The sequence below is a fragment of the Delphinus delphis genome, chromosome 10, assembly GCF_949987515.2.
Source record: "Delphinus delphis chromosome 10, mDelDel1.2, whole genome shotgun sequence".
Lineage (NCBI taxonomy): Eukaryota > Metazoa > Chordata > Mammalia > Artiodactyla > Delphinidae > Delphinus > Delphinus delphis.
In genome coordinates, this window is record NC_082692.2 from 63,038,892 (window position 1) to 63,063,974 (window position 25,083).

Consider the following 25,083-nt stretch of genomic DNA (forward strand, 5'->3'; position numbering starts at 1 on the left):
CAGGCCAGGACAGAGGCTGTTCTGCGGGCCTGAGCTGAGGTAGGAGCTGCCAGCCTGGAGGACTCGCTCAGGGCAGGGCTTTCCTCTCCTGCTTTAGCACCCACCCTGGCGTCAGCCCCGCTCCTCTCTCCTTCCTCCTTCCCTAGCCTGTCCTGGAGGAAGTAGGGGATGATGAAGCACCTCGGAGTGTGGCCATGGCCTCCCACCCACGTGGGGACTTTGTAGCCTCATCTCCGGGGCAAAGGAACTACAACAGCTTTGGTCTCCAATGGGTGGAAGAGTGGGCTTGGGAGTTGCCTTGGCCAGCTTAGTGTCTGTGAAACACGGTCCCACAGAGACTTGGCACAAGCAAGGAAGTAAAGAGCAAGGGCGAGGATGCAGGGATGCAGGAATTTGAGCAAGGTCCCAGGATGGCCGTGTCCTTCTTTGCATCTCTCCTCCCGGATCGTGAGCACAGCAGCCCAATGGACAAGGATTTTCAAATGTTACTTCTAGAAAGGGAAACTGCAGCCTGTCTCCACCATCTATAGGGCTTCGGAGGTAAAAAGGTGTGTTCCCAGTTAAAGGTGGGCAAATAGCAGAGCCAGGCTGAGATCCACCCGTCCTGACACGGAGTCCAGGGCCCTCCTTTGGTAATACTTTGCTGGATGAAGCCATGCATTCCGTGTCTTTCGAAACTCTCTGTGGAGCCTAGTGCTGTTCTCAGAACTTGGAGCCAGCATCAACTGACCTTTGGTCCTTGGGGCAAAGACCTGGTCCATGAGCCCAGTCCAGGGACATAAAGGGAGAGTGGGTCTGAACCCTTGCTCTCTAAAGTGGGAAACCTCATGTCCTGCTCCAGATCCGTCAGAGCCCGGGAGACACTGTCGCACCCAGCTCACGCGGACAGCAGCGATGCGTCAGGACATGGAGGCATGGAAGCAGGTGTTCCAGGAATTAATCCGGCAGGTGAAACCATGGCACACGTGGAAACTGACACGAGACAAAAGCCTTCTTCCTAACATCCTGAAGCCAGGGTGGACACAATACCAGCAGTGGACCTGTGCCAGGTGAGTAGGGAATGCGATAGCAATATTCCAGAAAATTCTTGCTTATTTCTTACGGTGTACACTCGTTACTTGTCTTGTTGTGCTCACGCTTGTAAACTGAAGATTACAGGAAGCAAGGTGCCCTTGATCCAAGACGTTTTGGCTTCATTAAAAATTTTTCCTTTTTACACTGAACCGCAAAACCATAGCAGGACTGGGCTAATGCCCAGATACAGAGAAAACAGGCTGCGAGGGGTGAGGGTGAGAAGCAGTGAGGGAAAGAGAAGGGGAGGAGTGGAGGCTATTTCCCTCAACCGCAGGAGAGTTGGACGAGCAGGACCCAGGGCTCATGCTCCCTGCATTGGGAGACCTAGGGTCCAACACAGAGTCCGTGGGGAGAGGCCCTGTGTGCTGAGGAGAAGCGTCAGGGAGGGGGCAGAGGACGGGGAGAGCTGAGCAACACTCAGCAACCTTACCCCTCTCTACTACAAGCTGATGGAGTCTTTTTAAAATAGGACCCTCAGAAGTCATCCAGAGTCTCACCCTCTCTTTTCCAGTTGGGAAAGCAGAGCCCCAAGGATTGGGGGTGGGAGGCTGGGACTCTAGCTCGGGACTGGGGCCGTGCTCATTGCCTGCCCACCAACCCCTCGCCAGGAGAGGCTCCGGGCAGAGGAAGCAGAGCTCTCTTCTCCTGGTGGCGCGTGGTTTTCCCAGGCCAAGAGCATGGGAGCAGAGTCTCAGCTCATTTCTCCCAGTTCTGGAGGCTGGAAGTCCAAGATCAAGGTGCCAGCTGCTCTTCTGAGCCACAGGCTTCTCCTTGTGTCCTCACATGGCAGAAGGAGCTAGGGCACTCTGTGGGATCGCTATTATAAGGGGACTAATCCCATTCCCAAGGGCTCCACCCTCACAACCTAATCACCTCCCCAAGGCTCCACTTTCTAACACCATCACCTTCAACGTTAGGATCCCAACATGGGAATTTGCGGGGGGACACAAACATTCAGACTACAGCACTTATCCACACCGACTTGTATCTATTTTTGGATTTCAGTTCAGGGTTCTTGGGGCTGTTGCACTTGTAGCCTTTGACCCACTTAAATCTACATTTGAAGAAGCCTTGATTTGGGGTCAAGAGACTGGAGTTCCAGTCCTGCCTCTTCCACTCACTGGGTCTCTGGGCGTGACAAGTTCCCAGCGTGTGCCTCATCTCTAAAATGATCACACCGGACTTCGAATTTGCCCAAGATTCCTTCCAGCTCTGATGGCTTGTGATTTGCTGTTTTCATGGCAGACACATCTGTGGGTCACAGAGCATGTTGGTGGCACAATGGAGATAGGAACAAGGGGCTCGGGATTTCTTCCCCACTAATCCATGACCCGGATCAAATCATATTTCTGTGTGTCCCTCCGGCACAGCCCACAACTGGGCCATACTGGGCCAAGCTGAGGGTCTTGTCTTCTTTCTCCACAGGTTCCAGTGCTCCTCATGCTCTCGAAATTGGGCCTCTGCCCAAGTTCAGGTCCTTTTCCACATGCACTGGAGTGAGGGGGAATCCAGGGGCCGGGTGAAGATGAGGGTCTTTGCCCAGAGATGTCAGAAGTGCTCCCAGCCTTCGTTTGAGGTTCCCAAGTTTACAGAAGGGAACATCTCAAGGATCCTGAACAACCTGGTGTTGCACATTCTGAAGAAATGCTATAGAGAAGGATTTACGTTGGTGGAGATTCCTATGATCAAGGAAATCTCTCTTGAAGGGCCACATGACAGTGACAATTGCGAGGCATGTCTGCAGGGCTTCTGTGTGCAGAGTGAGTTAGGTCTGGCCATGTGGTCACCAATATCCAATTACCACCAATTACCTCCCACAATAAGCTCCCCCATCCTCGGGATCACCACCGAAAAACCTTCTCCCACGAGGAGTAGCACCGGAGGGGATGCAGTGAAGAAAAAGAAGGTATTACCCAGACAGTCGTTTCCTGAGACCACACAAGCTGAGAGCCTCCCCATTTCCTGGAGCCCGAGAGCAAACACCAACTTCCAGGCAGAGAGAAGAGACCAGAACTCCTTCAACAATTGCACTTTCTCTTCCCACACAGCCCAGCGTACCAGGAGCTTAGGCATGAGCTGCTGCTGCTGTCTCATGCTAATAATCATCATCGTAATTGTGGTAAAAACCACTATCTGAGCCTGGAAAGCATGATGTTGAGTTTATCAGACACACAGTCATCTATTGTATAATCCCATTGATGCAAAATATTCAGAATAGGTAAATCTAGAGATGGCAAGTAGATTTGTGGCTGCCAAACAAGGGACTGGAGGGAGAGGGGAAGTGGGGAGCAACTATTTAATCTGTATGGGTTTTTTGGGGGGGTGATGAAAGTATTTTAGAGGTGATGGTTGCACAACACTGTGAATGCACCAAATGCCATTTATTTGTTCATTTTAAGATGGTTAATTTAATATAAATTTCACCTCAATTTAAAAAAAAAAGAATGCTGCAATTTCATTCATTCTCTAGAGAACTGAGACTGAGGCGTTTATGGCTCACAGAACAGTTTGGAAATCTTAGGAAACCTGGGGGCCCTCTCCCCTGATGACTTTGCACAGACCTTCTGACGTCAATCTGTGGAGGCGTTTGCCATCCAAAGCATTAGTCTGAAAAGCCGGGTTCTAGAGCAGTGGTCTCCACCGAGGAGCTACACGCAGCTGAGGGCTGAGGCAGGACCATCTGCCCAGGTGGGGAGATATCCTTACAACTCCATTTAATTTTTGTTTGTACTTAACTATTTCTTGTCACATGTTTTATCATGTATGTTAATATATTAGTAGAATGGTATAGTGATATGATAAATAAATACACACCCATTTGGAGTGGGTGTTGGAGTGGGTTGACAGGGTTGCAAAATCAAAAACATTGTTACGGGGGACCCTGTTCTGAAGGACCAAGGGTGGAAGTCTGTCCATGGATTCTCACCAGGATTCTGAAACCAAGTTGCTTTCTATACAAGTTTTCTATTCTGATTAATGAGAATAATTTTAAGACTCATTCTCACATCTTTTTTATCTAGAAATAGGAATCCTTCTGTATATGTAGCTAAAATGAAAGCAGTAGTCATTTACAGCAAATGCTCCTTTTCACTCGCCCTTGTCTCCTTCTCCATCTGCCTGCCTCTCTCATCAACGACAGTGGTTCCTGAAAGCACAGGCTGCTCAAGCTGGGATAGTCTCTAGAACTTTTTCATTTTGCAAAACTGAAACTCTGTAGCCATTAAACAACAACTCCCCTTTTCTCCCTCCCCCTAGGCCCTGCTAACTATCATTCTTCTTCCTGTTTGTATGAACCTGCCTACTTTAGATACCTCATACATGTGGAATAATATAGTATTCGTCTTCTGGTAACTGGCTTATTTCACTTAGCATAATGTCCTCAAGGTTCATCCATGTTGTAGCATGTGACAGGATTCCCTTCCTTTTGGGGGCTGAACAATATTCCACTGTATGTATGTACCAAACTTTGTTTATCCAGCCATCCATTGATAGACGCTTGGGTTGCTTCCACCTTTTGGCTGTTGTGAGTAGTGCTGCTGTGAACATGGGTGTACAAATATCTCTCTGAGACTCTGCTTGCAACTCTTTTGGCTATATACTCAGAAGTGGAACTGCAAGATCATATGGTAATTCTACTTTAATTTTTTGAGGAACTGCCATGATGTTTTCTACAGCAGCTGTACCATTTTACAGTCCCACCATAAGGATTCCAATTTCCTCACATTCTAACCAACTTATTTTCTGTTTTTTTTTTATATAATAGTCATATCAATGGGTGTAAGGTGATATCTCACAGTGCCTTCGATTTGCATTTCTAGAAAATGCAATTTTTTATGATGTAAGTTTACACTTTCAAGGCAATATCAGGAATAATATTTGTACAACTCAGCACAGAGATAACTATTGGGAACAAAACAGAAATGTGTAGCTAAATTCTTCACAGACTTGCTATTCATGTTCAGACGTTGAAGCATAGTCTACATATCTGTATTAGGCAAACTCCAGGAACTTAAAATGTAATAGTGGGACAAGACAGAACAAACACATGCCTAAGAAACAAACATCTAAGAGAAAAGAGGGTGCCCCAGCAGCCCATAAATAGCTGGAAGCTGAGTGACCAGTGAGGTGGGGAAGGCATGCTGGGTCATTAATATAAAAAGGGGTTCTTAGTGGAAAGCAAATCATAAAATATTAAAGTGGGGATCAGCCTTAGAAATTGTCTTCTCCAACTCTATTTCTTACAGGTGGGGAAAATGAGCCTCACCCAAAGTGAAGTGATTTTTCCCAGGATTATACAGTGCATTTGTGAAAGCGCTGGCCTTGCAATCCTGGCTCCGAGTTCCAATGTTGACTATCGGCCCCTTCAGGAGGTTACAAAATATGTTCAGAAAGTCACAAAAATATACATGCTCTAAGTGATAACCAGGGACTTCCCCAGTGGTCCAGTGGCTAAGGCTCTGCACTCCCAATGCAGGCGGCCCAAGTTCAACCCCTGGTTAGGGAACTAGATCCCACATGCCGCAACCAAGAGTTCACATGCTGCAACTAAAGACCTCACATGCTGCAACTAAAGACCTCACATGCCACAATGAAGGTTGAAGATCCTGCGTGCTGCAACTAAGACCTGGTGCAGTTAAATAAATAAACAAATGAATAATTTTTTTAAAAAATCAATGATGGAATTAAAAAAAAAAAAAGTGAGAACCAGATCTTGTTTTGGATCACTTCATTGCCCATACCTGGGGTTACAGGAGCTACCTGGGGTTGACCAGTCACAACTGAAATTAGACTCTAGTGTAGCAGCTGATTACTAAAGACTGAAGTCCTAGCCCCAGACAGTGTCCATCCTTCCCTCAAAGCCACAGCTCTACTGGTGCAAGCTCAGCCTTGGGTCCTCTTTGTCTCCCTGGTGAATTTTACAATCAAGGCAAGTTCATCTATTTAACATCATATCTTCTTTGGTCCCATTACCAGTGTTTAGCTGCTTTCTTTCCTAAGAATTATGAGTGGTGCTAAGGCCCAATACTCAACTATAATTTGCTTCCTCTGTAATTTATATTATGCTGCAATAAAATGACATAAGCATCTCAATTTTTCACTCTGGTGAAACAGCTGGAGACTGTAAGCAGAGATTTGAGCTGCCTATTAACACTGCAGTTTGGCATCATTTCAAGTTTTAAAGCTTAGATGTAATTTCCTAATTTTTAGAAATAAATCCAATACACATACCATAAAATAAGCATTTACACCTATATACACTACAGAACGATAACTAAGAAAACATACAGATGACCAAAAGCACATGAAAAGATACTCAACATCACTAATTATTAGAGAAATACAAATCAAAACTACAATGAGGTATCACCTCATACCGGTCACAATGGCCATCATCAAAAAGTCTACAAACAATAAATGCTGGAGAGGGCATGGAGAAAAGGGAACCATCCTACACTGCTAGGGAGAATGTAAATTGGTACAACCACTATGGAGAATAGTATGGAGGTTCCTTGAAAAACTAAAAATAGAACTACCATATGACCCAGCAATCCCACTCCTGGGCGTATATCTGGAGTAAACCATACTTCAAAAAGATACATGCACCCCAATGTTCATTGCAGCACTATTTACAATAGCCAAGATATAGAAGCAACCTAAATGTCCATTGACAGAGGGATGGATAAAGATATGGTACATATATACAATGGAATATTACTCAGTCATAAAAATGAATGAAATAATGCCATTTGCAGCAACATGGATGGACCTAGAGATGATCATACTAAGAGTCGTAAGTCAGAAAGATAAATATCACATGATATCACTCATGTGTGGAATCTAATTTTTAAAAATGATACAAATGAACTTATTTACAAAACAGAAACTCACAGATTTCAAAAACAAACTTATGGTTACCAAAGGGGAAACGCTGTGGGAAGGGATAAATTAGGATCTTGAGATTAACATACACACACTATAAAATAGATAACCAACAAGGACCGACCATATAGCACAGGGAACTCTACTCAATACTCTGTAATAACCTATATGGGTAAAGAATCTGAAAAAGAATGAATATATGTATATGTATAACTGAATCACTTTCCTGTACACCTGAAACTAAAACAACATTGTAAATTGACTATACTCCAATAAAAAAAAAAAGATAACTAAAAGTATCTAAGTTTCCTTCCCACTCAGAAAGGGAAAGACAGTAATTGACAGAAAGGGAAAGACAGTAACTGATTTCCGGAGATCACTGCTCACAATCATCATGAGTTACCCTAAACTGGTGTTTGGCAAGCATGCCAAATGGTCATTCTAGAAAGCTAGAGTCAAGAAATCTGGTGTAGGTCTTGCTATTAATTAAAATGCTCTACTCAATGATCTCACCTAAGTGTCTTTGCCCCTTAACTTCCAGCATATGAAAAATGGGTATAGTAATAAGCTTTTGGAACCAGAACATTTTTCTCCTAAGAATTATATTTTCTTTCATTCATATTGCTTTAATGTTCATACATATATTCTACTATGCAAATTACTTTTCCAAATTATGAATCAGTCCATATGCATCATGCAAAATGTTCAAATCTCTATTTTCTCCACTAAGATGCTTATTCTACTTTAGAATCTTTCTGCATTTTTACATTAATATGAATAAAGTAAATAGTATTTCTACAAGCCTCATATTTAATAAATATATTTCTTTGGGGATGTTATGTAACATGAAATAATTACATATCAATGTAGTACTTTTTCAGTTATTTTTATGTAACATCGAGATAAGGTTTTTGCACAAAAGACTGGTTTTATTGAAATAAATTTTACATGAGCTATGGACAGTCAATTTATGCGAAAGCCCTCATTTCCCCCCTTTTCAGATATATTTTCCATTTGGCTGTATGTAACATACACTGTAGCATGAAATAAAATTCCAAAATCATTCACGTAGTACAACTAATAAATTTGCATTATATTTGTAAAGTGTTATAAAGAAAAATACAATTGTTTGAGGTTCGGTTGAAGTGATTTCTCATTTTCCTATTCTTTCCATCTCTTAACCTACTTCTCAGAGTTTGTCTTTAACTTGAAGCAGTACTCTACTGAAGCATTACTATGTGACTTTAGACTGTTCTGCCTGCTTTATGTCTGTTGAGGATAAAATATTTAGAGTTATGATTAAACCCATTAAGACAAAATATTGGGTGTCTATTAACCCCTCTGGGGGTAGACTGGTTCTTCAGATAAGAAAATAAAAATCACTCTTCATTTCTAGCCCAGATTAACTTCTGAAAAGCCCAAATGGCTCGACCATGTTATACAATATGGTAGCTACACTTGGCTATTTAAATTTAAATGTAATTAAAAATTTAGTTCTTCAGTCACACCAGACACTGTTCAAGAGCTCAAGAAGCAGATGCATCTGGTGGTTACTAAATTAGACAGCACAGATGCAGAACATTTCCTTCACTGCATAAAGTTCTACTGGACACCACTGGGCTAGACCATATAGGAGTCGATTCATATATAAATATATGTGAAGATATGCATTTTTTCCATCTTAGTCACAAAACCTACTTGTTTAAACTTAGCTTCAACACATTCACAATCCTGTTTATTTTAGTCCAAGATAATAGAATAAAAATAGATATTTGTACAATTTCTCCAAATCCTACAATGTGATATCAAAGTTCAAAGCCCTGTAATGAATACCTTCTTTGCCAGTGTAAATCCAGTCTCCTGAGCTCCCTCTGGACCGCAGCGTCTTGGCCACAGGCAGAGTTCTCCTGTGGTACCTGCAGAGAAGCCTTGCTAGGGACTCCTCATCAGTGTGGACTAGTCATTCCCACTACTTATATGGCCACCTTGGAGGACAGGTCCCTGGAGGCACGGTCTCTGCTCTGTGCTCTGGCAGGCGCCCCAGAACCCCCAAGGGGCCCACTCAAGGCAGGCTGACCACCCATGCAGGCCACACAAGGCTTCCCAAGATCCCCAAGGGGCCCACTCAAGGCAGGCTGACCACCCACGCAGGCCACACAAGGCTTCCCAGGACCCCCAAGGGGCCGACTCAAGGCAAGCTGACCACCCATGCAGGCCACGCAACGCTTCCCAGGACCCCCAAGGGGCCCACTCAAGGCAAGCTGACCACCCATGCAGGCCACGCAAGGCTTCCCAAGATCCCCAAGGGGCCCACTCAAGGCAGGCTGACCACCCATGCGGGCCACGCAACGCTTCCCAGGACCAGCCAGGCCCACACTTGCTCCACTAGGGACACCAGCACACCATCTAAGCCCCATGCCTGGGCAGACAATCCAGCCCTTCTTTCTGCCCTCAAGGTCCAGATTATACCTAAAGTCTTTCCTGAAAGCCTACACTTGTAAAATATAACTTAAAACATGAAAATAGCCATTTGTATAAACCCAAGGAAAACTGTCCTCAGTAAAAGAAATAATGCATTAAAACTCTTTCAAAATAACAAAATAAAAAAGTCTCATCTGACTAGTCCAGTATAAATACTCTTCTCACCATCCCTTTATCTCCAGATTCCTGAAAACAATGCAATCAACTTCAAATTTTGGTCTTTAAGTGATAATTTTTAAAAAATAACACATTTTCTAAAATATTAAATGTGCATGATTTGGAAACAAGTGTATGCAAATGAACCTTTAAATGTCAATATATAAACCCATTTATCAATTCTCCAGTCCACAGAGAGAGGTACTCACATATTTGAAATTTGAAAATCATCTTTCCTAACAACTATGACCATGGTTTCTAGACTTTGTCTTTAAGCACAAGCCATTATTCCTCTATGACATGACCCACAACAGGAAGATTTACAGCTCCACAAGTCAGGAAAATTCTGTAGTCTTCTGATGGATGGCATCAAAGCTGAAGGCTGAAAGATACTTTAGTGGCATAGCTGGGAACAGATTCTGTAACAAAAAGAAAATATATACTCAACCATTCCCCATTTTATTATAAAGTGTAACTATGTCAAAACACAAATTATTGCCACTTCATACTTCAAGTATAAATGCATTTATTAGAACTAAGTCAACTACCGCAAATGTATAGTCTGGCGTTAGAGATATTTAGATCTAAGAAGAATACATTATTATTAACTCTCATTCTTTTGCAATCTTTCCAACCAACTCACACAGCTACATCAACATCTTGGAAACTGTATGATCCTAAAATAATAAAAGTTGACTAAACAAAAATAGATGGCCAAGGATTTGGGACTGGGGATGCCAGGTGGAAGGGAATATGGTTTACAAGAGAAGTTTGGGCTATTCCTAAATGAAGCACCATCTTATTAATAATCCTTTTATCATACTTACTCTTCCAACTGGTTACTCCCCACTCTCTCTCTCTCTCTTCACAGCCAATTTTTGTCAAGGTATGGTCTATACCAATAGTTCTCAAGGTGTGTTTCTCAGACTCAAGGCATCAGTATCACCTGGGAACTTGCTAGAAATGTACTTTCTCAGGCCACACCCAAACCTGATGACTCAAAAACTCTGAGAGTGGGGCCTGCCGCTGATTCTCATGTGCACTAAAGTTTGAGAACCAGCGAGGGGCTTCACTTCCTTATCATTCTTGAATCATATCAGGTTGGATGTCCATGTAGACTCACTAAATCTACTTTTTTTCCTTAGAGTGATGAACTCTCTAACTCAGACATTAGTCTTATGGGGAAGGAGGAAAAAGAGAGAAGACAACATGATGGAGAAAAAAGAAACAAACTTAAAAAAATTCAAAGCATATGTCCAGCATAAGTTGAACTATTAAGAAATCACCATTTTCGCAGGTCAAAACCAGCTGAATATTGGCAATATCATTTAGTTCAACCTACTATGAATATGTGAAGTATAGAATTATGATAATTATTTAGAAATAAATGAATGGAATCAAAATCTATCATTACTAAAGTTAACTTTGAAAATCAAATTATTTTATTGCTGGCCACATAGATCGAAAGATTAATACTTATTTTCTCTAATTTGTTCTTGCATTTTTATATAATAGCACTATAATACAATTATGAAGAAACGAATAAAATACAAGAAGGTTTTTCACAAGAGGAAAGTTATATGACCCAAAGATAAATTTTGATAAATAAATGGTTCTGTTATTTCAGTTTCATGTTTAACATAAATTTCTAATTTATTTCATAATATTTCAGCATGCAAAATTAGGGATGGACAAACAGATTAGAGGTAACTATATAGAAATTTTCTTAATCTAATTGAAAAACTTTTAATTTGCCAATAAATGGTATTTTTCATTAATGTGATGAGACATGCATGTTTTCTGAGTGTGACTGATGGAACCTGCCCCCAGGTGCTTGTCTTCAAAGTCTTGGGGGCCAGGGCTACCTCCTCCCTAAACCCACATGCGTGACATCTTTCTTTGAGGTCTGCACCCGGCTTATCAGGAAAAGAGACCTGAAAAATTAAGGGGTAACTTGCAGGCATCTACACCCAGAAAAGAGGTGGGGATTAGGGCTTCCCTCGTGGCGCAGGGGTTGAGAATCTGCCTGCCAATGCAGGGGACACGGGTTCGAGCCCTGGTCTGGGAAGATCCCACATGCCGCGGAGCAACTGGGCCCGTGAGCCACAACTACTGAGCCTGCGCGTCTGGAGCCTGTGCTCCGCAACGAGAGAGGCCGTGACAGTGAGAGGCCCGCGCACCGCGATGAAGAGTGGCCCTCGCTCACCGCAACTGGAGAAAGCCCTTGCACAGAAACGAGGACCCAACACAGCCAAAAATAAATAAATAAACAAATAAAATTTAAAAGAAAAAAACTTTCTAAAAAAAAAAGAGGTGGGGATTAGAAGAACAAAGGCTGATTTATGCCTTTTCCTGTGTCTAGACGTGACAGAAGGAAGGGGTTCTAAGGCTTCTGAAACACTTCGGAAATAGCCACTGGGGAAAACACTTCTTTCTCAGCCCTTTCCTGAGGTACTGTGACCGCCCTGTAACTTCACCACCCTATGGGAAACCAAAACTAATTGCATCTACTTACTAATCTGCCATCTTGTTTCTTCCTTTTGTGATTTTTACGTAGGTGTACCTTGATTTATACGAGATGACATTTTTTAAAGTTGAGTTTAAATGGATTTTGACATGGAACCTTCTTTTCCCATTAACTAGAATACTGTTTTATCAATATCATTTCATTGAAAAGCCACGTAAAGTTAGTAATACAATCTTCACATTTTAAGTGCTTGTTTCCCAGCCTCTCTGTCACATGGTTGTAGATGTATTAAGCATGCTAATGCACTAGGAAAATTTCATTATTTAAGGAAAGGCAATGTATCTTTTTTTTTTTTTTTGGTAAATAGAAAAATAATTTACAAATTATTTTTATTTATTGGTTATTGCCCCTAACCAATTAACTTTTTTTTTTTTTTTTTTTGCGTTACGCGGGCCTCTCACTGTTGTGGCTTCTCCCGTTGTGGAGCACAGGCTCCGGACGTGCAGGCTCAGCGGCCATGGCTCACGGGCCCAGCCGCTCCGTGGCATGTGGGATCTTCCCGGACCGGGGCATGAACCCGTGTCCCCGGCATCGGCAGGCGGACTCTCAACCACTGTGCCACCAGGGAAGCCCCCAATTAACTTTTTGTCAGTTTGACTTATAGCAATAAATGTGTTGCATGAGTGAATGGAATACTATACACTCATTTTAAATAATTTTGAATATGAGTAACCTACCTCTTTCTTTAAGATCTTCAATATAGGCTTTCATAAATTCTTTATCAAAATGTTGGCGATCTTGTTCACTTTCCATCGTTTCATCTTGACACTGGGTATTCTCAATAGGATTGTCTATAAGACTTACAAATCTATTCAAGAGAGTATGGAAAATATCACATTTTCACCTATGTATTTGTATTGTGCAAAAATCCTCTCAGAAGAAGTCAAACTTTGTGGCATTAAATCCCAAGTTCTCACTTCTTCTTAGAAGTCACAGCTAACCACATAATATGTGTCACCAGTGGAATTCTACTGTGCAATAATCCAACAGGATTATAGAGTCAGGTTACAGCAGAGACTGTACAGAGGCTTGATGGGGAAATGACAGTTACTTAGCCACAGACAGAGGACAGCGGGCAGGAAGCCATGAGGTGAACGATAACATTTAGTGTCCCCGTCATATACGAGTCTTACTATGTTTGTTTAATATTACTCCCAATTAGTGACATCAAACTCTAAAATGATGTGGCTACATTGAAAAGGACTCATAAAATCACCACCAAGAAGGTATTTAAAAGATGGAGTACATCAAAAAAATCTAGAAACAATAAATGCTGGAGAGGGTGTGGAGAAAAGGGAACACTCTTGCACTGCTGGTGGGAATGTGAATTGGTTCAGCCACTATGGAGAACAGTATGGAGGTTCCTTAAAAAACTACAAATAGAATTACCATATGACCCAGCAATCCCACTACTGGGCATATACCCTGAGAAAACCAAAATTCAAAAAGAGTCATGTACCGAAATGTTCATTGCAGCTCTATTTACAATAGCCCAGTGATGGAAACAACCTAAGTGCCCATCATCGGATGAATGGATAAAGAAGATGTGGCACATATATACAATGGAATATTACTCAGCCATAAAAAGAAACGAAATCGAGCTATTTGTAATGAGGTGGATAGACCTAGAGTCTGTCTTACAGAGTGAAGTAAGTCAGAAAGAAAAAGACAAATCCCGTATGCTAACACATATATATGGAATTTAAGAAAAAAAAATGTTATGAAGAACCTAGGGGTAAGACAGGAATAAAGACACAGACCTACTGGAAAACGGACTTGAGGATATGGGGAGGGGGAAAGGTGAGCTGTGACAAAGCGAGAGAGAGTCATGGACATATATACACTAACAAACATAAGGTAGATAGCTAGTGGGAAGCAGCCACATGGCACAGGGATATCGGCTCGGTGCTTTGTGACCGCCTGGAGGGGTGGGATAGGGAGGGTGGGAGGGAGGCAGACGCAAGAGGGAAGATATATGGGAACATATGTATATGTATAACTGATTCATTTTGTTATAAAGCAGAAACTGACACACCATTGTAAAGCAATTATACCCCAATAAAGATGTTAAAAAAAAAAAAAAAGATGGACTACTGTGACAAAAAAAGAAGCTAAAGGAGACAATCCAAAATGGCATTTGATCTAATTTCTTCACAATTTTTAAAGATTCAACAGCCACTGACCCATCCAGGCCAGCGGTGATGGGAGTGCTGAGTATCCGACCAGGGAGCACCGGTGCCTTCAACCAGCAGGTAGCATTTGTCCAGAAATCCTCTGAGCTCTACCTCCCCATGCCATTGGCCAAAAACTACAAAATCCTGTAAGAAGGCACCAGAACTTCTTGTTCTTAGAGTACGAGAACCATCTAATCTGGTTCCTGAGACGGGCACACAGGCTCCAGGTGCTTCTTGCTCTTCCCTTGTGTCTGAATGGGTCTCTACTGGGCTCTCTGTCTACTCACTTTAAAGGTGTGGATGAGTCACTAAGGGCTGTCGGGAGCTCCACCAAGTGGTCCCCGCTGACGACTAACAAGGTGAGCTTCTTTAAGTTAAGCAAGGCAAAGGGAAGATAGGTCAGCTTGTTCTTATACAGGAGAAAGGTCTGCAGTTCTCGTAGTCTAGGAAGATGTAAAAGGGATTAGAACACAAGGACTTAGCCTCATAGCAAGAAAACCAAAGTAAATTATAAATAAATTCTAGTAGGAAATCCCTAGTTAGTTTATTTTTTAAGTGACTCATAAGAATAAACTAACTTTACAATTTAAATGAATAAAGTCATGCCGGGTGACATGATTTGGGTTTCTTTTTTAAGTTTTTACTGACTTAATTGACAGTTAAAGGCAGAGATACAGCAGCAGGATAAGCAAATTACACAATATAAAGTAGGCCAAGATGGAACTTAAAAAATCAGTATATTCAAGTGTCTACTGCATTCCCAAGGGTTAACAGGTCATGGGAAAGAAATCATATTAGAGTTGGAGTGAGAATAAACAAATTCTGGCAACATATTTCCTTTTGTATGTCTTGAAAACACAGTTACTCTTCTCTCATCATATTTTGACTTTAAAACAGGAGTAAACCTGCAGAGTGAAACGGAAATGAGAAAAACATGCTCCAAATATGTTTTACTCTGTTTTCCATTTTGTTCTAACTCAGTGCCCCTCTCTCTAGTTTTTTCTTTCATTCATTTTCAAAATTTTGACTGATCCCACAAAATATTTCACAAAGTTCCCCTTATGTTTCAAACTAAAACAATTCCCACTTAGCCTCATAAACCAGGGAAGTATCCATACACATCATATGTACCAGGAGTAGAGAAAGGTCATATGAGACAGCATTTGGGACCAAGCCATTTTCGGTTCCTATGTCCCAATAGTTTACTTATGCTACTTTATAACGAAGACTGTGGATTCCAGGAGGCCAGACAGTTTGTTTCATTTACCACTTTGAACCCAGCCCACTCTCTGGGCCTGCCTAGTAATATTGGTAGAATGAATGAATGAAGGAATCGTATATGATTTAGTATAATAGTTACTTTTTAAACAAGAAATAGCTGTAAGGATATAATCTGAAGACATTACTAAGTACATCAATCAAAGCAGTAAATGAAACTAATAAAAATTATCCTGATATCCCAAATAGAATAATATATTTTGATTCTGTACATAATAAATTTACTTTTCTACTTCTGGGGAGGAAAGGAAAGTTAATGTTCCATTCTATTGAGAACTAAAGTAAATTAAAGATGTGTTCAAACTATATATATATATATATATATATATATATATACACATACACACACACACACACACACACACACACACACACACACACACACACACACATATATAGACCAACACAGGTCTGAACTGTGCGGGTCCACACGTTACAGTACTGCATGGGTCCATGGTTGGTTGAATTCACAGATGCAGAGGAGCCCCAGGTACGGAGGCTGACTACAAATTACATGCAGGTTAACCACCTCATTGTTCAAGAGTCAACTGTACATGTATATGTATGGTGCAGACTGGGAATTGTCTTATTCTATAAAGAATCAAACTGATTTCCTGGAAACAAGAAACTCTGGAAAATTAGTTGATCTCACAGAACATTCACGTGTTATGCATGTTTAAAATGTTAGTGACTAATTCATATACCTCACCTTCAGAATGCAAGTAGCTACCTGTCTATGTCTTGTGGCAGGTCACTCAGGTTATTGTTGCTGATATCCAACCACTGCAAATTAGACATCCGCAGGACACAGATCGGGACACTGGAAAACTTGTTTGCTGAGATATCTACGAATGAAACTTGCTTCAAATTACTTAACTAGGAAGGAATAACAAAATATTCTAATTACTTTTTAGGAGTGGGAATTAAGTTCAACTAATAATTTTGAGATTGATGTCTCTTCCCAAAGGTATTTCTATGAACATATGCAAACCAGATCAATATAGTATGTACGTTGAGCATCTACTAGGTGTCATTCACTGTGCTACACGCTGGGGGTGCTAGGATGAAAAGCACACAGTGGCTGCCCTTGAGGAGTTTATACTTTCATAAACAAGCAATGCAATTTTATGTAGTTAGAACTAGTGTGAAGTTTCCAATTTGCAATGTTCAGTAACACAAAGAAAGAAGTGGTTAATCTGCCCAGCATCACAGTGAGGTGAGGGTCAGAGGTCAGGAAAGATTTCACAGAGAATGGAGTATTTGAATTGGGTCCTGAGGTTCCCTGACAGATGGAAAGGTAGGGGAGGAAACTCCAGGTGGGGAACAGCATGTGCAAAGTCAGAGAAGACAGAAAGTGCAAGCCTCAAAGAGTAGGATGACCTGGGGAAGACTGTCTTAATGGGCTTTGGCAAATCTTCAGAAGACTCACATGTGAACCGGTAAAGTGATGTGGCAAATGATCAGAAATCTCCCCTGTTACTCTGAACGGCGTGCCCAACAGGACTTACTCATGGAGTGGACATGGGGCATGGGAGCAAGAGAGGTCAAGGGTGAGTTGGCTTGCTTCCAGCCTGCACATCTGAGAGAGGACTGGGTCCCTCTCTCAGATGGGGAGGACTGGGGAACGAGCAGCTTGTGTGGGGAATCCTGAGTCCTGGCTGTGCACCCTCACCGGGACCACTGCCCAGCATTTCCTGGGTGACATGGGTGCTAAGAGCGGAAGTGGCCTCTTCCTCCCACCCGGAAGTTTTCAGGAAAGGAAAAGAATATGCCTTCTAGGACTAGATAGAATCTGTGGCCACGGCCTTGTCAGAGCCTCACCAGTGATACTATTTTTAGCCTATTCATTACCAGCAGAATTTGTGAGATCCATCTCTCTCTTCAAGCACAAGAACCTGTTTAGTTTTATCTGGCAATAAAAACTGTTCACTTTCATATGTTCTGTTTTATCAGAAAAGTAATTTAAAATCATTTCCCCAATGAATACAGACAAAAAGAAACTAATGGGTATTTTTAAATTAATGGAGTTCTCAAATCCTATCTGTAGAACTGCTTTAGTTATCTATAAGTTTTGTTACGAGTATATACATTTTTAAATTTTATCCCCTGTATTTATTTCCAACTGTTTTCAACTTATTCCTCCATTATGGATAAATAAATCAGGATCTGCATTACAGACAACAGGCATCATATATTAAATAGGCATTAAATAAAAATATATTGCATGAAAATAGGATTTTTTGTCTAGTTTTCCTTTGATAGCTTTTTTGAACTTAAATTCAGGTTGTGGCCGAGTGTAAGAACATTTTTAAAGACTTGATAATAGCTGGTTTAGGGTGATTAAAATGTCAGGAAAAGTCATATAAATAAAAATGAATTTCATCTTTTAAAATTCTTCCCCATGTTACAGACCATTCCATGTCATAAACCAAATAAAAGTAAAAGTGCAAACATTTTCTTTCTTACTTCAAAGGGGAGCTCAGTTAATTCTAGATTTCCAGAACAATCCAGTTTCTCTAGATTTTCACAGTCTCCCAGTTCTGGAGGAATGCTCTTCAGACGGTTGAAACGCACATTGAGTTCCTTCAGGTTCTTCAAACGACCTGTCATCAGAAAAAAACAACATGCATGGTGTAGGTCCATTAAGGTCTTTTAAGGACAAAAAGCAAAACGAAGATGTAAAACATTTGTATAAATGATGGTGGGAAAGGCATTAAACATAATTCTGTGTTTGATTTTTAAGCACTCTGATTGAATGTCTGCTCATCTTTTATCCTGAGCATTTTGGTCCTTGCAGAGCATTTTTTCCTTTCTCTTTATCTGTTTAACCCTTTGTGAAACTACAGGCTAGGTGAGTGTGGGGGATTTGTCCCCTGTGTAGACTGGGTCAGGGGCCAGCACCCACAGAGCGCAAACCCCTTTGAAATCACATGATGAATGAAGTAACAGGCAATGGCTTTGAAATGGTCCAGTTCCTAGGAAGCACAGTGACAAGCTATGGCCTATCGGTGGACTCTAATGGGAAGTGAGCTAGGTACTGAAATACACACAAACCTCTATGTACATGCTAAATGACTCAAACAAGGAGTCATTGTTTATAGGCTGCATGTAATTCATTTATCTTTGGCTTCAGGTTTGCATTTACTAATTATGGTGTATTGTGCTTCCTAAAGAATATGCTTTAAAAAAGCCTAAGTCCATTTCACAGGCAGGAAGCGAACACACTAAGAATATCAGGCAATAACTGGATTGATGGAGAAACACTGAATCCCAATTCTGTCTTGATTGAATAAATACATGACCAATTCCAAACCAGAAACTAGCACAAGAGTAAATATATTTAATATTCCAAAAATCATGTCACACATGTTCTAAGGCATTGAATACCTTAACATTCTTAACCTAATTTTAAAAATTAGAAAACCAAAATTATTGTTTCCTTTTGCGGAGCAGGCACTCAAAATACAAATTTCCTGACATTTTATAAATGAGAAAGGGAAACATACAAAGACAGTGTATTGGAGGCAGGGCCACTTCTGAGTCCACTTTGGTGGTCTCACTGTTAGAAGACAATGGTGATGCTGTGGAAATCAGTGGCCTCTCTAACTTACCCACCTGGTATATATACACTGCAACCTTACAGTCAGCTATTGGTGTCAAAATAGCAGGATGGATATGGGGGCTGATAAAAAAATAAGGAAAAGACTGCTTTTCTGGGGAGGACTGGAGAGCATGTGATCAGACTAATGATCGCCACAGCCCCAGCTTCTGTAAGACAGTATATTGCACAATCCTTCTTTAAATGAGGAAAGTAGAAGATTGGCATAGATGGTGTGAATGTTCTAAGCTGTCTAGTTTCCAGACACAGGAGAGTAAACTTATCTATTAAAGAGTTACCTGATCTGGTTGATGGAGGCATTTGCATTAGGGACACATTTATACCAACTGTATGTGCATTTATCATGAGGGGATGCAAAGAGAAGATGAGGTAACTGGAGAGAAAGCTGTATATGAGCTCCTTCTAGCTAGCTCAAAGAAAAAGTAACTTTCCTAGCTCAGAGGAAAAGCAATAGCTTTAGAAAGTCTGTCTCAAATATAACATTTTAATAATGTATAGACAATAAGAAATTATATATGTTTGTATTCAAATTGTTGTTCTCCATGCCACTTATTTCCACAATGTCTGATCTCATTATAGAAACACTACTTTTTCTTTCTCAACATTCTGGTAAGAACTTGGCATTATTCATCTGAGATGGGCTCAATTGTCTCCATCAGACGTGGTGAACAGCATTATCTTCAAGCACCATGAGCTTGAGGTTCTTGAGAAAACAGTCTTTCGGTGTGACAAGGGTCCCACGACACAAAAACTAAAATAAAACGTTTAAGGCACTGCTATGGTCTGAAAATTTGTATGTTGAAATCCTAATGCCCAAAGGTGATGTTGTTAGTAGGCGGGGTCTCTGGGAGGTAATCAGGTTTGGATAAAGTCATGAGGATAGAGTCCCCACGATGGGATTCATGCTCTTGTAAAAAGATCCCACAGAGCTCCCCGGCCCCTTCCACCATGTGAGGATTCACCGAGAAGTCTGCAACCCAGAAAAAGGCCCTCAGCCCGCCATGCTGGCACCCTGAGCTCATACTCCAGAACTGCGAGCAATAAATTTATTTTGTTTATGAACCACGCAGTCTGTGGTATTTTTTTTTAAAGCAGACTGAACAGACTAAGACAGGTGTCATAGTTCCAGCACGTTATATTTCTAAATAGCTAATGAGTCCATCCCTTCCTAGAATGTTCCAGGATCTTTTCCAACTGAAATGAAATCTCCCTACTTGTAGCCCATTCTCCCAAGGCCCTCAGACCTAATTTCCAGAGAGGGGACTATAACCCAACTGAGGCACCATTTGTTGTCCAGAGGCTTCTTGTTCCTAGAGCCCAAGGAATACCTTAAGGAATGTACATACTTTAAATTATTTGAGTAAACATTATTAAATAATTTCAATAATTAGCTATTTTAAACCCATTTAATGATACTTTCTCAGGAGTTCCACAAAGGAGTTAAGAGGACCACCCACTGCCATGCTTAATTCCTTGATGTCAAATGTCAGAAATAATTGTCCTGATAATGAGAAAAAGAACACCCCATTTGGTGACCACTTTCCCCGCATCCCCTCTACTCAGCCAATGCTCAGTAGTTCTCTAAGGCAGCACTATAAGAGATCCAACTCCACCTCCTTTACAAAATACAGCCATTCAACAGAAAAGAGCTCAAAACTCTTCATTCCCATGGTCCTCTTTCTTGACTATCTCATCCTGTAGCTGAGTTTTTTTAAAGTATTTGCCCAAGTTACTCAAAGTCAGACTAGAATCGTACCTTCAGAGTCTCAGACCTAGTATCCAATTATTTAGTTTAAATTTAAAATAGTTGAAGAACAAGTTAAATAAATCATGCCATAATCATCACTTAGCCATTAGGGAGAATGATGAAAGTTTGGATATTCTAATATTGAAAAATAACATTTACGTAAAGACAACAATAGAGTGGTGGTGGGATGAATTGGGAGATTGGGATTGACATATATACACTTATATGTATAAAACAGATAACTAATCAGAACCTGCTGTATAAATAAATTAATTAAGTAAAATTTTTTAAAAACTTAAGAAAAAGACAATGATGATGATGATGATGGAGGTGGCTAGCAAGTGTTGGGGGTTTATCTGTTCTAAATGCTTTCTTTGTATTAACTATTTAATCCTTACAATAACCTTGTGAAGTAGGTACTATTATTATCCCCATTTTACAGATAGGGAGACTGAAAACCAGTGAGTGACCTGCCTAAGGTGACCTGCCAGTAAGTGAAAGACCCAGGCAGCCTGACCCTAGAGTCCACCCCCACCTTCATGGTATGATAAGGGGAAACAAGGCTTAGGCTGGAGAACATGCTGTAAGCCCTTGTATGTAAATATGTTTAGCGTGCATATATTTTAACATATGTGTATATAAATATTTTTAACATGCATATATATTTTAATACATATTTATAAATAGATATGGCTACAATGTAGATATCTAGAAGAACATGGGTTGTGTGTACAATTTTTTTTTTTTTTTTTTTTTGCGGTACGTGGGCCTCTCACTGTTGTGGCCTCTCCCGTTGCGGAGCACAGGCTCCGGACGCGCAGGCTCAGCGGCCATGGCTCACGGGCCCAGCCGCTCCACGGCATGTGGGATCTTCCCGGACCGGGGCACGAACCCGTGTCCCCTGCATTGGCAGGCGGACTCTCAACCACTGCGCCACCAGGGAAGCCCTGTGTGTACGATTTTGTTACCCAGGAAACTGTTAACAATCCTTACTGAGAGAGTTGACTTTACATTTTATTCCTTTCTAGAACGTTTAAATATTTTGCCCTGCTCATGACTGAGGTTTATGGGGATGATATGTCTCCAAGAAGACTTGAGTGTCTTAGAAGAATCATAACAACTATATGCCCAGCACAACTATGTGTCTCACACACAAGACAAAGAGAAACAGTGATGATGATCACGTGGACTTCACTTACAGTGAAGCAAGTGAACAACAAAATGATTGAAAATAATAGAACCTTGATCAAATTAGTACAATAAACTAATCAATGGACTAATATGTGGGAACAATATACTGTTATCTTATGTTTACAATAAATATATTATTGCATGTTTATTTCTAAAACTAATATGTGGGAACAATATACTGTGTCTCATGTTTACAATAAATATATTATTGCGTGTTTGCACTTCTAAAACTAAAAGGAAGAAAAAACAAAAAGTTTCTAAACACAGCACCGCTCACTCATGAGACTTGTTTCTGAGAAACTGGCAGATGTCAGTACTGCTGAGTTACACAGGTGAGACCCTGGCATCAACATCCAGAGGGGACGCCGCAAATCAGCAGCTCTGGGAACACCCAAAACAGCCCGGCCCAGCGACTTCCTGCGGCAGCAGGAGGAGGAAGAATTCTCAGTATTGCCTGCTTCCCAGACAAGGGGCCGGAAGGCTCCAGCTAAGCAACATACCAATTTCAGCTGGAAGACAGGAGATTTGGTTTTTTGGCAGATCCAGAATCCTCATGGCTTGAAACAGCTCGATATACTTAGGAATGATCTGAATCAGGGTATTGCTTATGTGCCATTCTTTCAGGTGCGTCTGCTCCTTCAAGGAATCTGGGAGCTCCTGGAATAGAATGGATCCCATCGATCAGAACTAGCTCCTCCGTATGTCGGAGTTCAGAGGCAGAGCACACAGAGCCAAGGAAAACGTGCATTTATTTCAGAAACAAGAGGGGAGAGAGCATGGGTGAGAGCTTACCTGCCAGCTCTATAGCCATTCCAAAAAAGAAAGCAAGATGCTGCTGATGTCATTAATTTCACACTAGCAGATTAGCCAAATTTCAAAAGGGCCATGAATTCATGATTCTATTAAAGTCAAATGCCGAGTGAACACTGACAACCAGGCTCCCACCCAAAGCTACACATGTATTATTTATTTACAACATATGGATTTAACATTTTCTAAAAATAAAATCTGGCCACGTCTTAGATTTTAAAATGTGTGCTGCATTTCCCTTCCTCTGTACTAATCGCTTTTTTTCCTTTCAGCAGACATCTTTTTTTTTTTTTTTGAAGTGTAGTTAATCTACAATGTTGTGTTAGTTTCAGGTGTATGGCAAAGTGATTCAGTTATACATATATACATAAAAGAATATATATATTCCTTTTCATATTCCTTTCCATTATAATTTATTATAAGATATTTAATATAGTTCCCTGTGCTATACAGTAGGACCTTGTTGTTTATCTGTTTTATATATAGTAGTTTGTATCCAGCAGACATCTTTTGAGCCATGTTATGTCCAGGCAGACTCATGTTTGGCACTAGAGATACAAGAAGGAATCAGGCAACTCTGAAACTAATCACTTTTTAAAATATTTGATAAACACCTAATACTTGCTGTGCCAAATTTCTAAATGTTTTTATGAGTCTTTAACAGGGAAAGAGCCCAGAAGGACAGTGTGGAGACCTGGACGCCGAGCCATGTTCTAGGGGCACCCCCTCCCTGGGCCCTCACTTCTGAAGTGACAGACAGGAACTCGGCTGTATCCAGGGCCTCCCCTGGCTCTAGTGTTCTGGGATAAAATTGTAAAGGTGTTGAGAAGTGCTTAAGGCTTTAGAGGGGGCTATTTGTCCCGTTGAAGAAATTCAGTTCACAGGATTACGAGCCCCCACTGCAATGAGGTATGCTGAGCACTGAGGGACATGCATGTCCCCTGACCTCATGGAGCTGACCACAGCACATCAGCTGCAAAGTGGGGCAGGAATGTACAGGGGAGAGGTCGGGTGGGGTGGAGGTAGCAATCAGAAGGCCCACAGTGGCCCTTGCTTGCTATCTGGTGCTTATAATGGGCTTTATGATCATTGCTATTGGATATGTGGATTAAGCTTTTAACTTGCAAAAGTACTTTCACCTTAAATGTGCTTTCACGTAACAGTACCATAAGATAGGCAGAGTGGGCATGATGAAGGCCCACTTAAAAGAGGGACACTGAAACCCAAAGACATTTAAATGGGTCACTTAGAGTAAGAACAGGCTACATAGTTTCAGGAACTAGTACAAAATGAAAATGCAGGCCCCTTCTAAAAATTAAGAATTTCAAGATGGTGACAGCAGAGCATTACATCAAGCACAGGGCCCCTCCCAGCACAGGGCCCTGTGTGACTGCCCCCAGCACCCGGGCCTGGCAAACCCATCTCGGCACCTCCTCATCCTGATCTGAATGCAGCCCACACCAGATCAGAGGGTTGCCTCCTGTCGCTGAGACAAGATGATGAGCTGGGGCATCAGGGAGCTGACCCTAGGTCATAAAAACACTCTCTCTCTCTCTCTTTTTTTTTTTTTTTTTTTTTTGCGGTACGTGGGCCTCTCACTGTCGTGGCGTCTCCCGTTGCGGAGCACAGGCTCCGGACACGCACGCTCAGCGGCCATGGCTCACGGGCCCAGCCACTCCACGGCATGAAAACACTCTCTCTTTTGAAGCTTCAATTATCAAGTGTCTCATAAATAACTTCTCTCATATTGCTCTTCCAATAATGGCACACTTGGAAAGGTTATTATGCCTTCCAAAATTATATCCATAACTATTTTTAATAACATGGGAAAATCTTAAGATAGCGTGTTAAATAAAAATAAAAGGAACGGGGTAAAGATGGCAGATTGAACACAACACAGACACTTTTGCTCTTCTCTAAAATTCCATGAAAGATGACAGTAAAGGAATTCCTTTTTGAAGATATAAACCTTACAAAGGGCAAAGAGAAAGAGAAGGGAGGCAGCAGCAGGAAAATGCTGGTAGCTGGAAAACTGGAAGATGGTAACCCACCTCCCTGGATCTGCTCAACCTTAGACCAGCAGCAGCAGGAACAATGAGACACGACCCAAACTTCTCACCAGAGGCTCCCGAGGCTCAGGAAGTGG

At 41.4% G+C, this 25,083-nt stretch overlaps 2 protein-coding genes across 2 annotated transcripts in view; one reads left to right on the plus strand and one right to left on the minus strand.

Moving 5' to 3' along the window:
- Positions 1-796: 796 nt before the first annotated feature.
- Positions 797-3,900, plus strand: RTP3 (receptor transporter protein 3). The gene is made up of 2 exons (XM_060022341.1): positions 797-1,049; positions 2,500-3,900. The coding sequence occupies exons 1-2, from the start codon at positions 895-897 to the stop codon at positions 3,209-3,211; spliced, it is 867 nt and encodes a 288-aa protein (XP_059878324.1). The 5' UTR covers positions 797-894; the 3' UTR covers positions 3,212-3,900.
- A 929-nt stretch (positions 3,901-4,829) lies between these two features.
- The window catches only part of LRRC2 (leucine rich repeat containing 2), a 29,201-nt gene continuing 8,947 nt past the window's right edge, over positions 4,830-25,083 (minus strand). Inside the window, exons 3-8 of the mRNA XM_060022340.1 lie at positions 22,628-22,784; positions 18,037-18,173; positions 16,301-16,446; positions 14,580-14,735; positions 12,796-12,926; positions 4,830-10,010 (exon numbers count right to left, since the gene is read on the minus strand). Coding sequence (XP_059878323.1) covers positions 9,961-10,010; positions 12,796-12,926; positions 14,580-14,735; positions 16,301-16,446; positions 18,037-18,173; positions 22,628-22,784 — 777 coding nt within the window. The 3' untranslated portion in view covers positions 4,830-9,960. The remainder of the gene's footprint in view (positions 10,011-12,795; positions 12,927-14,579; positions 14,736-16,300; positions 16,447-18,036; positions 18,174-22,627; positions 22,785-25,083) is intronic.

Bases quoted from the DNA above. Each gene is read 5' to 3' on its own strand.
- RTP3 (XM_060022341.1), top strand. From the start codon at position 895: ATGCGTCAGGACATGGAGGCATGGAAGCAGGTGTTCCAGGAATTAATC. The intron at 1,050-2,499 runs GTGAGTAGGGAA...CTTTCTCCACAG, and splicing joins CAGCAGTGGACCTGTGCCAG to GTTCCAGTGCTCCTCATGCT.